The sequence below is a fragment of the Papaver somniferum genome, chromosome 10, assembly GCF_003573695.1.
Source record: "Papaver somniferum cultivar HN1 chromosome 10, ASM357369v1, whole genome shotgun sequence".
NCBI lineage: Eukaryota > Viridiplantae > Streptophyta > Magnoliopsida > Ranunculales > Papaveraceae > Papaver > Papaver somniferum.
The window spans coordinates 40,106,595-40,122,923 of NC_039367.1; the positions used below are offsets into that span (position 1 = coordinate 40,106,595).

General features: G+C 35.4%; 2 protein-coding genes across 4 annotated transcripts; both read right to left on the reverse strand.

Moving 5' to 3' along the window:
* Window positions 1-691: 691 nt before the first annotated feature.
* LOC113318258 lies at window positions 692-4,506 on the reverse strand. Of its 2 annotated transcripts, XM_026566402.1 has the most exons (5): window positions 3,903-4,506; window positions 2,610-3,484; window positions 1,743-2,504; window positions 811-1,651; window positions 692-731 (listed from the first exon to the last, which is right to left on the reverse strand). In XM_026566402.1, the coding sequence occupies exons 2-4, from the start codon at window positions 2,736-2,738 to the stop codon at window positions 1,523-1,525; spliced, it is 1,020 nt and encodes a 339-aa protein (XP_026422187.1). In that variant the 5' UTR covers window positions 2,739-3,484; window positions 3,903-4,506; the 3' UTR covers window positions 692-731; window positions 811-1,522. The 2 variants fall into 2 exon arrangements, with proteins under 2 accessions (XP_026422187.1, XP_026422186.1); XM_026566401.1 differs by having other exon boundaries at window positions 811-2,504.
* Window positions 4,507-4,835: 329 nt separating this feature from the next.
* LOC113318260 (probable low-specificity L-threonine aldolase 1) lies at window positions 4,836-9,286 on the reverse strand. 2 transcript variants are annotated; one of them, XM_026566404.1, is made up of 10 exons: window positions 9,095-9,286; window positions 8,166-8,617; window positions 6,696-6,807; window positions 6,342-6,392; window positions 6,076-6,147; window positions 5,861-5,993; window positions 5,717-5,775; window positions 5,389-5,489; window positions 5,179-5,245; window positions 4,836-5,076 (listed from the first exon to the last, which is right to left on the reverse strand). In XM_026566404.1, exons 2-10 carry the CDS (start codon window positions 8,606-8,608, stop codon window positions 5,035-5,037), a joined length of 1,080 nt encoding a protein of 359 aa, XP_026422189.1. In that variant the 5' UTR covers window positions 8,609-8,617; window positions 9,095-9,286; the 3' UTR covers window positions 4,836-5,034. The 2 variants fall into 2 exon arrangements, with proteins under 2 accessions (XP_026422189.1, XP_026422188.1); XM_026566403.1 differs by lacking the exon at window positions 9,095-9,286 and adding an exon at window positions 8,991-9,087.
* Between the last annotated feature and the right edge of the window lie 7,043 nt (window positions 9,287-16,329).

A 16,329-nucleotide genomic window follows, 5' to 3' on the forward strand; every position in this document is an offset into this window, starting at 1 on the left:
TATTTCTAATTACGATAATTTGAATTATATTTTGTTATACCAACGGATCTTTAGTAACGGCTAGTTTCCAACGGCCACTTTGAATGCATATTATAAGTTGACAGAAAGTTCTTCAACACAAACAATCCAAAATAATTGGCATTAGTATCATTTGTGTCTCATTATTTTTGGTTTCTATAGCTAACATGGTAATGGTTAGGTATACCGTCGAAGAAGATGTTGCAATCACCACAGCGTTTGTAAATGCTGCTACTCTGCCTACTGAAGATATTCAAAACCTCTCCTCCCATGAACAATGGACGCTGGTGTTCGACGGATTTGTACAAGCGTTTGGAAACGTTAATAACCGAACAAGAAGACAAGTTCAAAAACGTCTATCTCGCATTGATATAATGGTTCGCAAGTACGTTGCAATTCAAACAAGGATTCATGGTTACTCCCCACAACACATGACAGTTGCGATTACTGTAGGTCATCAACAATGGTTATGATATTTGAAATGTTGTTTACTTATACACACTAAATATAAGATAGAACATTCACATTTAATCATTCTTCAGGATTGTTATTCCGAAGACTTGATCAATATATGATGAAGGAACATCTCGGCAATAATGCTACATTTCGTCGGAATTGTAGGTATCAAAAGTTTCTTTCAATAGCTGATAACATTCATCATGCGGAAAATTGTCGCCTGTCTGGTTAAGATAGTCTAAACGAGCAGCACTTTTCTGAAATTTTTTAAAATAAAGTTAGCTTAAAATAGTTATAATTTTAGGAAATAAAAGAAATTTGATAATAACAACTTACCCTTTGTTCATATGACATCTCAGGATTACGTATGTTAACTTCGGCCTGAATCGTGACAAAAGTGATGATGTCCCCGTTGATCTTGCCCCACCTTGCTCTAAGACCTGCTTTGACTCTTGCATTTGGATTTCCGGATATGTTACCAAAATATTCAAAAAAATTACTCCATAATTGGGTGTCGGTATCCTGAGCTCTGTTCAAAATATTGTTTTTTGCCTCAATCCATGCTTGCGTAAGAGCAACATCTTCTTCTTTGCTGAATCTCATCTTTATAAAACACAAATATGATAGAATGTTTGGATAGCTTCACTTGGGAAACTGGTTTGCTATATATAGAGATATGATGAGAGGATATACAATTAAAAAAAAACATGTTTTTATACAGTAAATATTACCAGTACAAATAAAACAAAAAAAGTAGTTGTTATATAGTGAAAATGATAAGTGCATTCAGATATAAACATATTTGTTAAAAAGTAAAAAAACCAGCCATTAACATTTCAAACCATGGATCATTTTCAGGAATCAAACCATGGATAATTTGCTGAACCCTGATGTTGGTACGTGGTTGTGCTTTGATTGAGTGGCTCCGACGAATGATAAGGATGGTAGTCTTCTTGACTGTTTGGAACAAAAGAACCCGTCGACGGACCCGAATCACGTGACTGGCCCGGTGTAGAAGACTCACCTGTATGTGGTGCTACATAGTCTCTCACACATCTCTGATGTTAATCTCGACCGTATTTGATTTTGTATTGCAGTTCCTTTGTGATGTCGAAATAACATTGTTGTTGAGCCATGAGTTGTTGTTGCGACTCCATATATGCTTGTTTCCACATCTCTTGTATACAGCGAACACCGGAACACCGACATGAGTTAATATTTTTTTCACAAGTAGAATATATAAAAAATAATGGACATATGATACTCACAGTTGTACCCATATTGACATTATAATTGGGTTGTGGATACTCCCCCAAATACTCCATTCCAATAGGAATATGAACCGCTTCAAAATTAGGTCCGCATACTCGAGATGTAAGATTTTTTGTTGGATATGGGAAGAGATGACGATCGATGGGCACCAAATCTTCAGTGTATCTTCTTTTTCGTTGCGGTCCTGGTTTGCGTACATAAGCATCGTTATCATGTGTACCATACAAATCCCTGTTTCCTTCATGTACAATTGCACCTGTGTACTTACCAACTGACTTCTCCTTACACCACAACTTATACTCATGATCGGGTACTTCAACGTAATCCAAGGAATTAAGTTGATGGTTGGTGTACAAATAGTCATTGTTGATTTGTACTAATAAATCCGGAGGATTGCACGGTATTACTGTCATACCAAGAACTTGTTTGAGACACCGTTCGCCCAGGTACAAGACATTGTGACCAAATGGATCGTAAAATACCCTCCGTGTTACAGACATTAGTTTAGCCTCTTCCACCTCGGGTTTAGTCTTCCATTCACTATCCTCCCATGGCGACCATACTACAGAATCAAATGGAAAGTTATCAATCTGGTAACGCACCTGAATCACTGAATGGGTGCATGTATCATTCTGTCCGCCTCTTTTAGTTTCTATTTGGTATCCATCATATAACCTACCCGCTGGCCACGGATCCATATTTTCATTCTCCGCCTTTGTATAGGGAGATAGACACCGAAAATATGCCCAAAACCAAGGCTGCAACAATATTAGTTATTATTAACAACTAATTATTTGCATTATACAGTCACAAATAAAAAATAAGTAAGGAAAGTAAGATTACAAGTGGGTATGAATTTTTACCATCAATGGATACGAAAAGAACTGCAAGTCAGGCTTGTTGCACGTTCCTCCAGTACTCAAGCCCCATAGCATACTACCGTACAAAGTCGAACCCCAATCATAATGCCTCGGCACATCTAAATCCATCATTATACGAAGCCATTTAATCTCAACAACATTGTTCTTGTTTGGGAAAAGGATATTCCCAAAACACCAAATCAGAAATCATCTTGCAATCTGCTCCTGTTCAAGAACAGTGTTGTCTAAGCCGAGTCTATGGTCAAGAAATGTTTTAATCAAACTCTTCTTGATCGCCTTGCCTCTATCCAGAATTTGAACTCTCAACTCGACAATGTTTTCTTGTCTAACTTCTTGTATTCCATGAAACACCATTGCTTCATCTCCTTTCTTTCTTCTTGTTGTGGACTGTGCGTTAATATATGGGAGCAAACAATCTATGGTTTGGGGAGCAATCTCATGCAGTCGTTCCATACTAATTTCTTCCAATGTTATGCGATTTCCTTGCCCAATTGAAATTCCGGTAATTTGAGTGAAGTCTAATGGGGTAAACCCAATTTCAAAACTAGGGAAGTGAAATGTATTGGTGGTATGCCACCACCTTTCAAATATACCAGTAGTTAAGCAGTTGTCTTGTAATTTCGGATAATGTATCTTGAAAATTGAACTAAACCCACAGTCTTCTACAAGTTGACTAGCATGTGGAATAAACAAACGACGGTATACATCTCATGAAGTTGGCTTACACTACTTCGACGTTTAAGAGCTAACTGCTTCTCATCTGTCGAGATTGGGATTTTCAGTTTATGATCACTATGTTCTTCAAAAGAAACCGGAATATGTTCATTCATAATTCGTTGAAAATCAGCGGAGTACATCTACAACACATATGGACACAAAATCATCACAAAACAATCCATTTTATTCTAAAATTCTACGATGCGTATGCATATATATTGTACAAAATAATGTATCAAAGAAGAACAAAATAATAATTCAATCCTAAATTATCCATCCAAATACAATCTCTACGCCAACAATCTGGCCTAGATATAATACCTATTCATTTAATCAACCATCAATCAAAAATTATGAATAATAATACCATATCTATATCAACAATCATTCATAAACAAAAACCACTTTTATTCAATCAACAATATACCATAAAATCAATCAACAATGTGTCAAACGATCAAACAACATACAAGGAAGCTTTTTAATGAACCTAACATCTCAAATTTAATCATAATCGAACTGAAATTAAATTTACACCCTAAAATTTAAAACACTCACCTTGGAATATTTAGTTGATGAAACACGAAATTGAAATGGGCAAATGCTTCACCGTATACTAAGGATCAAACCCATTGAATCTTAGCTCTTGAATTGCACCAGAGGGTCTTCAAATCAAAATGGAGTATGGAGAGGAGAAAAATAGAGAAGAAGAAGAAGGAAGAAGAAGAAGAACTGGGGAGCCCGACCTCGCTTCTGAGGACTTAACCCTATGATACGGCTACTCAGTAGTCGTATCGGTCAAGTCAACGAGTTGACTTATACGGCTACTCAGTTGCCGTGTGGCACTATTTATACGGCTACTGAGTAGACGTTTCATGTAGGAAAGACATGAGGCGCCTCCATAGCAAGCTTGCCTTCCATGTGCCATCCCTTCCCTACATTTGAGGGATAGAGAAGGGATAGCCAGCACCATAGTGCTAGCTCTTACTAATTCAATCGTAAAACCAACAAAAGCAAACAAATGAGTCAACTAACCCTTACTTGGTATAAATTGTAAATTTTATGTGTATAATATATTAAAAATCAAATTAATTATGCAAATTACTGTATTAACGCATTATGATGATGTTATTAACCTATTTAAATTCCAAACCAAAACTTGTATGAATATTTCATGTAGTGGTATGTTATCTATAAATAAAATTTTATAATTTATAATTTTCATTCTTTCCTATATGGGTATATTGATATTAATTTACCTATATAATTTATTATATGTATCCATTTTTGGAAATTTGTTCACGGCCGCATTTTTTGGAAAATTGTTCATGTCCGCGGCTTCGTTGTGTCCGCGTCTCCGCATCCGTGCAACCCAGGTTGCAAGTTGGATGTGCTAGTTTGTACTACTTTGTAGGGATACTTCGTTCATGGTGCTACCTTATCGTCCTTCTAACCAAAGCTTCCCTCCTTAAATTTGGGAAACGAAAAAAATTGAGTATAGAAATTATGATTTCAATCCTAAGAAGTTTGGTCCTAATCTCCAAAATATACATAACAGACATTTAAGAAGTTCAAAATGAGAACTGTGGTTTTTTAAAACATTGATACTGGGAAACTTCTTCCGCATGCAATATATTGGAGTTAAGCTAATGTAGTCATGCAGCAGTGAGCAGTCTGATATAACTTTGTCTCATTTTCCATTTCTTTCACTTTGGAGTTGAAGAATAGCTTGCTGCAGCATGTAAATGGGAAAACGGATAAGTCCCAACTCTTAAAGAGAAGAAATTTACCGAATAAGATGATAAGAAAGTAACAGTAATAATTGAATTATGACCTGAGTGCATGAAATTGCATATTGGACATCACTTTCGGAAATCTGGTGGTGCAGTACAATCCGGATACTGAATTAACAAAAAATTAAGTATATAAGTTGAGATGTTCCTTGTAATAATTAACCAAAATTAAGTAAATAAGTTGAGACTTCCCTTGTAGAAATAACAAAAGAAAGATTGGAAAGTATTGGGGAAGGAGCCCAAAGACATACCTTGATGTGCTTACTGGCATCATGAGCACACCATGTTCTTTCAAAATCTTGCAAAGTTGGTCCACCATGATGTGGGAATCCTCTAATATATCGAAAAATACCTTGGCGTTGAAGAAAGAAAGAAAAAGATTCTAATCATGAAGCACTTAGAGTGTTGCTCGCTGAACTAGAGGACGGAGTAAATAGTAGCAAATGATGTTTCAACAAGTCTTAGAAATCTAATGAAGTGCTCAATTAGATACAACAAAAATAGAGAGCATTAACGGTGAACCTCCTAAGGCAGAAAACTTGGATAGCATTTATATTGCTGTTAGCAAGACAAACTTACCATGTTGGTCTCCACTGAGGATTTATCCACTCGTAATCCACTGATTCGATTCAATCCATCTGTAGAAAATTAGAGTTCAGACAGGCGTAAACCAGAAAAAGTGCAGATAAACCCAAAACAAAGGAAATTTGAACAAAATATAACCTGCAATAATCTTAGCTTTCTTGTGATCACCCTCAAGCTTCCCAACATTTTCCTGCAATGCGACATAAGCTGGAGCACATATAAATCCAACTTGTCGCATCCCACCACCTAAGGTTTTCCTCAAAATTTTAGCCTAAAACAGTTGCACATGAGTTAGTCTGAACTTCTCTGATAAAGAAGAGAATTCTGTTATTAATCGGAATGCTTTAGTATACCTTGGCGATAAAATTCTTTGAACCAACAATAACAGATCCAATAGGAGCACCCAGACCTTTGGAAAGACATATCTGGATTGCACATTCAAACAACATGTGATAAAGGAAGAGGATCTAACAAAAGACGGATCAAAAAAGGGAAAAAAGCTTACAAAATAACACTCCTACAAGTTTATGAGTTTTAGTGCTGGAATTATGCAGGAGTCGTCAATTATACAATAACTTGCAAAATGAAAAGGACAAATATTTTGATAACCTTCACATACCGAAACAGAATCAGCAGCTTGTACAAGCCTGTGAACCGGAACTCCAAGAGCCTGATAGACAAAATATACTAAGAATTACGAATAAAGTAGTTAAACAAATACCAGTGTAAGTTGGTGATAACAGCCAGCAAAATTAATGACAGACACGAACTCAAAATTTGAATTCAGATCCTCGAACAAAGATACTACACAAGTAACAAAATGCTTTCAGTAATAAGGTTCTGAACCTTAAAGAAGCTTAAACATGTACAGGTCCATCAAACAAAAATGTTGATCTAACATGCAGGTTAAAATATAATAAGCATTCAGTTGGAGTATGAAGAAAGTCCTGCAGAGCGAGCTCTTTTTACTTACAGTTGATGCATTAAAGATGCGTGCCCCATCAATGTGGAGCTTCACCCCATGCTTCTTAGCTAGCTCTCCGACTTTGTCTGTGTATTCAGCAGTGATGCATCTACCACCAACACTGCAATTATAATCAAGGTGACAACTAGTTGTCAGTGGAGGAATACTTGAGAGTGGGTTTATATGCTATTAGCAATCACAAAATTGGTATAAATTTACGCGAGTACACAAGGCATAGTGGCCAGATCCCAATAACCAAATGCAGTTTCAAAGCCTTAGAATTGTGCCATCCTCAATTCCACAGCTTTAATCCTTTATAATACCTTTAATTACCAACCATGTACTAGATAAGAAAACTGTTGAAGTCCCTCATCATCTAAGTAAGATAAAGCAACTCTGAAATATACTCCCTCCGTCCCACTAATAAGTGATCTAGTTACTTTTAGATTTTGTCCCACCATTAAGTGACTTATATCACTAAACAAGGAGATATTTTTAAAATTATCCTTTTAATTGATTATAAGAAATATGCATAATTTGATAGTCATGTTTATACTCGTTATGTAGGTGTTTTAAAATGCTTTTCAATAGTACGAAGTTTGCGAACATCCGTGGTGTAGTTTGAGAGATAAATCATTTCAAAATTTCACTATTTATTATCCATAAGGGTATAATTGTAAAAAGTGCTTAAAATACTATTCCACTTGCTTGCCTTAAAAATTGTGCAAACTTGAACTAGGTCACTTAATAGTGGGACGGAGGGAGTACTAATTAAACAGCTCCGGGTCACCTCCTTGTGATGGGATATATTCATTTTGGATAACAGAAAAATCCACCAGACTTCATCAGAGCCGACTAGTAAAGTGGCGCCGCTCTCAGACAGGTATAACCAAATCCGAGAAATCATTTCATACGAGATATCCAATAGTCGCTCGGCAAACACCAGGCCTACATATGAGGTGCATATGAGTCCTACATACATCACATATGGTTGGCTAATCTAAAACTTTCATGCACACACTCACTGACTCTGTCTATTTTCTCAAGGACCCGTTCGTGACATAAATTCATTGAATACCCCCACAATCGAAACAATGAATCTACACTGTCCAGAGCATAACCATGCAAAAGAAGATGACATTTGTTTACTTAAAATTCTATAGCACAAACATTAAAGAAATATATAATCGACGATATGGAAATTACCACTCAAAAAGCTCCTTCTAAAAGATTAAAGAAAGAAGATATGGTCCCAACAACGCAATATGGAAGACAAAATAGTCAACAATGAAAGGAATTGCTGCTCACAAACATAGCTTTCAAGGTGTGAGACTGAGATGAATATATGTCTACTTGAGTAAAATCAAATCAATGTAGTCACATAGTGAAGAAGAAGAAGCAAACCAACAAATAAAGTATCAGTTAGTATGATCTAATTCATTCTAATTTAAAATCTAAAAACTTTAACTAGGATCTTACTTTGCATGAGTGTTCTCCAAGCAGATAAGCCTAGTGGAAGGATAGTAAAGGTCTCCTTGAGGATCTCTAATAGCAGCTTCAATCAAATCGATATCCATGGTTCCATCGCTATTATTCTTCACAGTTCTTGAATGAACATTTCCGATAGTTGAAATCCCACCATTCTCATAAATATTAATATGACAATTATCACCAAGAATTACTTCACTTCCTCTTACTTCGCAATGAACGAGCACACTAATTAAATTAGCCATCGTTCCTGATGGAACAAATAAAGCTGCTTCTTTGCCGCTGATTTTTGCCATTTCTGTTTCGAAACGAGAAGCAGTAGGATCATAACCTAGCACATCGTCATCTACATCAGCGTTAGCTGCAGCTGCTATCATTGCTTCAGTTGGTTTTGTAACTGTATCAGATCGCAAGTCGATAATTCTTTTAACCATTTTTTTGAGCTGAAAAAATAAATACTATGTCAAAAACTAAGAACCCAAAAAGAAACAATCACTCTATTCTTTCCAATTCAACTGAATTTTTGGCAACAAAGATAAGCTAGCAGAAAAAATCTCTGTTTCTTGAACCTCGTCTCTAGATCAGAAATATTAAGTATGAAATCAAAAGAACCAAAAGATTAATTCAAAAGAAGAGACCGAGAATTCAGCCTTGAAACTAGGCTATATCTCTGTACATGCAAAACTCTCTCTACCTAACGCTACTGTCAGTTTGTCATAGACAGACAGGCAGAAAGAACACTCAAATAGTACCAAAACAAACAAACAATATTTCGCAAGTGTCAAAACTATTTAGGATCAAACAAAAATCACATACCCAGACTCAGTGAATTAATGAACCCTAACAAAGAAATGATCGAGCACACTTAGAAAGAAAAACTGATGAAGGTGTGCAAATCAGAACAAGAAATTTATACTCGCCTAATTCATTGTGGGTTCACGTGTGCAATTACCAAAAGCAAAAGAAAGATAACGATATGACGATGAGTTGATTCAGCAACTTTTATTCCATACTCATCCGTTTCATTTTCCATTTTTCGGTCGTTAATCTTTCATAAATAGAGGAAATTAGGTCAAAATTACGCATTTCTCTACAGTTATTATTGGTTTAATCTTTATAGCTTGTGATAAATGATTTGGAATTGAAGAAGAGAAGTTTGTTTTGATTTCCACCATCTTTGGAGTCCTCTCTCTGTAATATACGGACATTTTGTTTCACGTGCTAAGACGCGCACCTGTCTACGTAGATGTCCTACCTGCAGAGACGACACATAATTTTGGTGCTGAACTATTAATCCGTCTGTTTTCCATGGACAACACGAATCCGGTTTTATGCGCACTCGATAAAAAGTGTTCACCGACATTCTCACAATATCCTTTGATTTAATTATAGAATCATGTTGTTGGGGCTGCAAAAGCTAAAAGGGATGGGAACTTTGGGGCTTCACATGGTCACCAAATAGTAAAGATGAAGCTATCCCCTATCATAGTATATTTCCTAAAGATGAAGCTATCCCCTATCTTAGTATATTTCTTCCTAATGTTATAAACGTGTAATTATGTTAAGAATATTTAGGATAAATTCCGTTTATTACTGGGATTACCTTGTGTCTATAAATAGAAGTTCTAATGTCTGTCTATTGTGCACATGAATGAGAAATCTCTTTTCTTTTCTCCTTATACTTTGTGTCTTCTTCACCTCTTATTTTATATCACAGGACGTTATCATGCACGTTACTCCACCGATACGAGCAAAGGACGATTAATTATGATCCTTACCTAACCCTTTTAAATTGATTTTTTTTTCTTCAATAGTTTATTAATCGGATTCTGACTAAGAACTTGTTTGTTTGCAGCTGACTCGGCGTCTGAATCTGAGTCAACCCCTGACTCGGACCGAGTCAGCATTCAGATCGTTTGTTTTCCATTTTGAGTCAGATCTGACTCGACCTCTGACTCAGGCATAACCCCTGACTCGGACTCATTTGAGTCAGGTAACAAAATACCCCTGACTCATGGGACCAAACCACTGACTCACTTATTTTCGAGTCAGATAAGTCAGATCTGACTCAAAACAAACATATCGACTCAGATCCAGATGAGTCAGGTGATTTCACTCAGATCCAGATGATTCAGATCCAGACGACTCAGATGAGTCAGGAGTAAACAAACATGGTGTAAGTTTCTACTGGGTTTATAATAATAATAGGTATGCACGGAAAAGTATTATCTCACAAAAGTGTAGTCGTGTCTTCACTCGATGACACGAATTAAATAAGTGATAACAATCACGGTGGCATATTCACACGTTTGATCTGGCCATCGAGTTCAATGGTGGATGATGACCAGTAAAGATATATGTTGCCGCAGAATCGAAAGAATCAAGTAATTTGTGTTCATATTACTTTCCATATTAATCCTCACCTCCTCTCGTTTTATTTTATTTTATATGCATATATATTTTTGCTTCCTTTTATATTGTTTTTCTTTATTCCACGGATGCTTGAACCAAGTATCTTATTTGGTTTTACCCCAAAAGTGGCAGTATTTGATCATCTGCACTTGTGGAATGTTAATGGTAGTGATCCCTATGGTTGAAAGAAATACCATTTAACGGGTAATTTTCTTATCTCCTTCTATAGGATGTGTATAAGGGATCAGTATGTACCATGAAAAGAAAAATCACCATGAATGATTTTGGCATATGTCGATTTGCAGTAAATTTCTATTCCACCAAAAGATACTATAATCACCAACAATTGATATTGGTATTTTTCCATATTCGGTTGCTTTTTTGGTGATCTGAGTATGATTTACGTTTCTTCTCTTATTTGTTTACTTTTTTTCGTAGAGAAAGAAGAAAAAATAATAAAAATAATCCATCGAAAGATGGTTTACAGTCTATATTCCTTTCATGAAATTGTAATCACAAAAGATCGGTGTTATACCAATTTAATTATCTTTGGGTAATTAATCACATGCATGGTTGAGAAATCTACGGCCAATCAAGTTTGGCATCTTCGTTAATTAGATGAAGATCATGTGATTTTTTTTTATATCCGATTTCTATTCCTTTATAAGAAATCATTTGTTTAACCATAAAGTGGATTCTACCTATGCGATAACATGACAACATTTTTTTTTTCTTCTTTCTTCGTCGATACGATTTTCATGAATCGTACAAACAAACTAGTATTGGTTTTTCTCTATCTCTTATATGAGATGCCAATATAGTTTGGTTCTTTCTTCCGATACTTTTGGTTTCTATTTTCTTATCGGAAGTCATGGATTTTCTAAATTTAGTAACGAAATTGATAAAAGGATAAAGTATCGTTATTGCGATATTATTGAAAACACCAATTAAGAGCAATTGCTGCATTCTTGAGGGATATTGGGCAAAAAAAAAATTCCTTAAGGTAAATCTCCAAAATTCGGACTGTTACACTTAGTTGGAATATGGATGGACACAAAAGATCAAAGGGTGCGCACCCGGCTCGTTAGCCAATATCATCAGTCCTTGTAGTGACTATATTGATCTTGATTGAATTCTTTTCTTTATAAAGAAAGTGTCCATCATTTCACTTTAAATCATTACTCGTTGAGCTTTGAGGTCACAGAGTTATTTGAGATTTGTTTGGATATTATCAAAGCTTTTGGCTTTAATATATAAATTTTTATTTATTTTTATCTTGTTTTTGTTCCAAAAGTAATCCATGGTTGATGGTGCATATGTATGACTATTAAGATTACATTTTTTTAATGTTTATATGTCGAAAGACATATTTCATATTGAGTATATGTCTCGATTGAATCGGATAATACTCGACGAAACTTGTTTTTGTAAATGAGATGAAAATATTTTGGCCATAATCAGGGGGAGAATACATAATAACAGATGTTGGTGTTCATTAACTTAAAAAGTTATATCAACTTCTCTCCCATCATGATCCAATCGATAAAGGATGCCATATAAGATTGGTGTAAAATTTCTCATTTTGCTTTTAAGCATTTTCCTCTTAAGAGGAAAATCCAATCACATCTAGCAGAAACGTAGCGTTCTATCGGAGGCTACAGGTAGTGCTCCAATTGAGTCTACTAAATTCACATTCTCATATATAATATCTTCTCACTTGAAGATGAGGAGATTATATTTCCCAAGGGCGCTGGTACCAGTAATTGATCAAATTTTGCAAGATATGCATAAACTTGAGAATTATGTGGGCTTATAGTAAGACAATTATTATCGATTATTCATTTATAGTAACTACTAAAATAGTAAATGATGGTGGTTGTTAATCCCTCTGCAGAGAAATATCGACATATGTGATTGGTATGCACAAAATCCAAATTATGTTGGATTGAAATCTCTTGAATAACGCGATTCATGGATCCAAGACTCAAACACCTTAAATGTGCAAGCTTGAATTCTTAAAATTACAGGTTGGTGTAGTCATGACGCGTTATTAATAGAAATTAATCGTACTAAAAACGATTTGAGGTTTTTATTTTTGCTTTAACCCTAGGATTGCTTCAATAATTGTTCTCCTTATATGATATATTTAGCGTGGTAGTCCTTGAGGAACTCGTATATGGTCCGAGAACATACTAGGATTTGTAATCCTTGAAGGATTCAAATTATATCCATGCAGCCACCTGAATCGATTATATCAGGTTTAGCAATCCTTTGTGTTTTTTTTTTTAGAAATTTGGTACAAGACTAAAGATCCGGATTAATTTGTTGATTATGTCAACTTCATAGGTCTCTTGAAGAGTCCATAAAAACACTAAAATCCACGCTTTAGCAGCATAAATTCTATATTTATTTCTTATCTGCAGTTAGAGTTATGCTAGCTTAAACTCGTCTTTGAAATAAACTAGAGTTATTATTTTGATGTTTTTCTTTTGTAAAACTCATATAGTTGGGGTAGCATCCATATTTACGTCAAAAGTTGTACTCTTTTGCCTTTATTTCAGGTTTTATCCCATGTGGTTTTCCTGAAAAGGTTTTAACGAGGCAACATCTCGTTGACGTTTGATTTTCTTTCAAAAATGTTGATATTTGTGCTTTTTTTCCTTCGTCCAAATTTTTCCCCACTGGGTTTTATTGGTAAGCTTTTAGTGAGGCAATTTATTCAACATGGTGGTCATCCAAGAGGGAGTTGCATAATTTTGGTTATTTGGTGGATTCTCACGATTAAATAGGTCATTCTGTTTTGTTAGACCACATCAACATAAGAACCCTTAGGAATTTGGATATTATTCTAACCCATATATGGTATGATCACAAACTTTACTCACTTATGGTACCATAATTGCATATTGGCACTTTGTTGAAGAAACTACATCAACTACTTTTGCAAATCATCTACGAGAAGCTAGGAATCCAAGAAGCAAGTCCTCAATGTACTTAAAGAAGCGTGAAGACTCGAGAACACTACCATTAGAAGACTAACACAAAAGAAGACTTCATCAACTTGGAAATTTATCACGAAAAGCATTGCTATCTCCAGCATTCAAGAAATTCGTTTACCGAAATTGGCTCGACTCGAATATTTGCAAGCCAAGATTTAACTAAAGTACTTATCAGGGGGAGTATCAAATTATAAGGTATTTACTGGACTATCACGTTGTACTCTTTTTACTTCATCAAGGTTTTTCCATTGGGTTTTCCTTGTCAAGGTTTTAATGAGGCAACATTTGCATGTCCAAATCTTTTCTAAGTTTTCTCAATTGTACTTTTTTCCCTTCGATCAGGTTTTGTCCTTTTGGAATTTCCTGGCAAGGTTTTAACGAGGTAAATAGCTTAGACACAATGTCATCAGGGGGAGTGTTATAAACGTGTAATTATGTTAAGAATATTTACGGCAAATCCCGTTTATTACTGGGATTACCTTGTGTATAGCCCTATAAATAGAGGCTCTAATGTCTGTCTATTGTACACATGAATGAGAAATCTCTCTTCTTTTCTCCCTTTACTTTGTGTCTTCTTCGCCTCTTATTCTATATCACAAGAAATTAGTGTTAATTATGATACTTAACTAACCTAATTATAATTAGTGATTGGGTTAGACTAATCTAATGATTAATCTATTGAAAATCAAAAAATCTTTGTTTTGCTTTCTTCCTTCATTTTGATGGAAAGGGATGATTTTGATGAACTTTTTTTGAAAAACTTTGAAGAAAAAAGTGAAAAAGCAGGGGTCTAACAACCATACCCAATATTTCGTTTGGCAATCTGAATAGACAAACTCCAATATACTTTCAAGAGAATCAACTAGATAGTCAGGCTCAATCTAGAGAAAAGTATATCAAAGAGTTTTATATCTCAATCTCTCAATTCAATCTGCAATCAGCTAATAGGAATTTGCGAGCCCGATTGAATATAAGAGAAATAACTTTAACGGTACCAAAGACCAATGTTCAAGGATCTATCAATTTCAATCAACAACCAAAGGTTGGATTTCCCAATTGATTAATTCAACGCACAACCTGTGATATTTCAATTACATAAAAAAAATGCGGAAAAGAAATAACACAAACACCTGAATTTTGTTAACGAGGAAAACCACAAATGCAGAAAAACCATGGGACCTAGTCCAGTTTTGAACACCACATTGTATTAAGCTGCTACAGACACTAGCCTAATACCAATGAACTTCGGACTGAATTGTATTTGAGACCTAATCAATCTCACACTGATCAAGGTACAGTTGCGCTCCTTATGTCTCTGAACCCCAGCAGGATTCTACACACTTGGTTCCCTTAGCTGATCTAAACCACAACCTAGAGTTGCTGCGACCCAAAGTCGAAGACTTGATAAACAAATTTGTCTCACACAGAAAAGTCTATTGGAATAGATAAATTTGTCTCCCACAGAAATACCTACGAGTTTTGTTCCATCTTTTGATAAATCAAGGTGAACAGGAACCAATTGATATACCGGACTTATATTCCCGAAGAACAACCTAGAAATAGCAATCACCTCACAATAATCTTAATCGATTAACAAAACAAGATATTGTGGAATCACAAACGATGAGACGAAGATGTTTGTGACTACTTTCAATCTTACCTATCGGAGATAAATATCAAGCAAATCCTAGCAAAGATAATACTCAATCACGATAGTAAAAGTAAGATCACAACACGCAACTACAGAGAAAATAGTTGGGTCTGGCTTCACAATCCCAATGAAGTCTTCAAGTCGTTAACCTACAGGGTTTCGTGAAAAACCTAAGGTTAAAGGAGAATCGCCTCTAGTCGCAACTATTATCACACAGAAGGTGTGAGGATTAGGTTTCCCAGTTGCTAGAGTTCTCCTTTATATAGTTTTCAAATCAGGGTTAGCAATCTTAGTTACCTTGGTAACAAAGCATTCAATATTCATTGTTAGATGAAATCCTGATTAGATTCAAGCTAATATCTTTCAACTGTTAGATCGAACTTAGCTTGTTATACACAAATGAAATGTATCCTCATTTAGGTTTATGTAACCGTACCTAAACGTGTACACCATGTTGGCTCAACCGTAGTTAACCGAGGTTAGCTATATGAACACTCTCATATCAATCGTATTCATCTTAACCATAACTAGTTAAAATTACTCAAATCAAACTTGTTAAAGAGTTGTTCAATTGCTATATTCTCATAGAAGTTTACAAGAACATAATTGAACCAAAATCGGTTTGATTCACTCGAATCAATTCATGAACATTATAGCCACAGTTTGCAAAGAATGCATTCCTTACTATATAAATGTATTTGTTCATGTCACAACCGATTTTAGAACTTTAACCATTCAAGTATGCAAACGGGTACGCATACTTGAATAGCCGGACCAAGTTTGGTTTTCGCCAGTATGCGAACGGGTGTGCATACCTCCAAACACAGCAGAATTTTCCGGACATGAACCTTACGCCAGTATGCATATGGGTACGCGCACTTAGGTTCCCGGACTTCTCAAACCAACAGGTACACATACGGGTATGCATACTATGATTCCCGGACATGGATCACATATATGCAAGAGTGCACAACATGTTTATAATCCAATGTTGGTTAAGTGTTTTAAACTCTTATTTCAATCATTGCAACTTTCTTAGAGGATGACAATAACCATTTTCACACACTATTAACATCAAAGCAATTTTCAAGTT

What these genes read in the sequence shown, in the direction of transcription:
- LOC113318258 (XM_026566401.1), bottom strand. Translation starts at nt 2,738, where the DNA reads ATGATGGATTTAGATGTGCCGAGGCATTATGATTGGGGTTCGACTTTG. An exon ending in TCTTTTCGTATCCATTGATG is followed by an intron (nt 2,505 to 2,609) that starts GTAAAAATTCAT and finishes ATATTGTTGCAG; the next exon opens with CCTTGGTTTTGGGCATATTT.
- LOC113318260 (XM_026566404.1), bottom strand. Translation starts at nt 8,608, where the DNA reads ATGGTTAAAAGAATTATCGACTTGCGATCTGATACAGTTACAAAACCA. An exon ending in GAAAGCTAAGATTATTGCAG is followed by an intron (nt 5,776 to 5,860) that starts GTTATATTTTGT and finishes AATTTTCTACAG; the next exon opens with ATGGATTGAATCGAATCAGT. An exon ending in CCTCAGTGGAGACCAACATG is followed by an intron (nt 5,490 to 5,716) that starts GTAAGTTTGTCT and finishes TTCAACGCCAAG; the next exon opens with GTATTTTTCGATATATTAGA.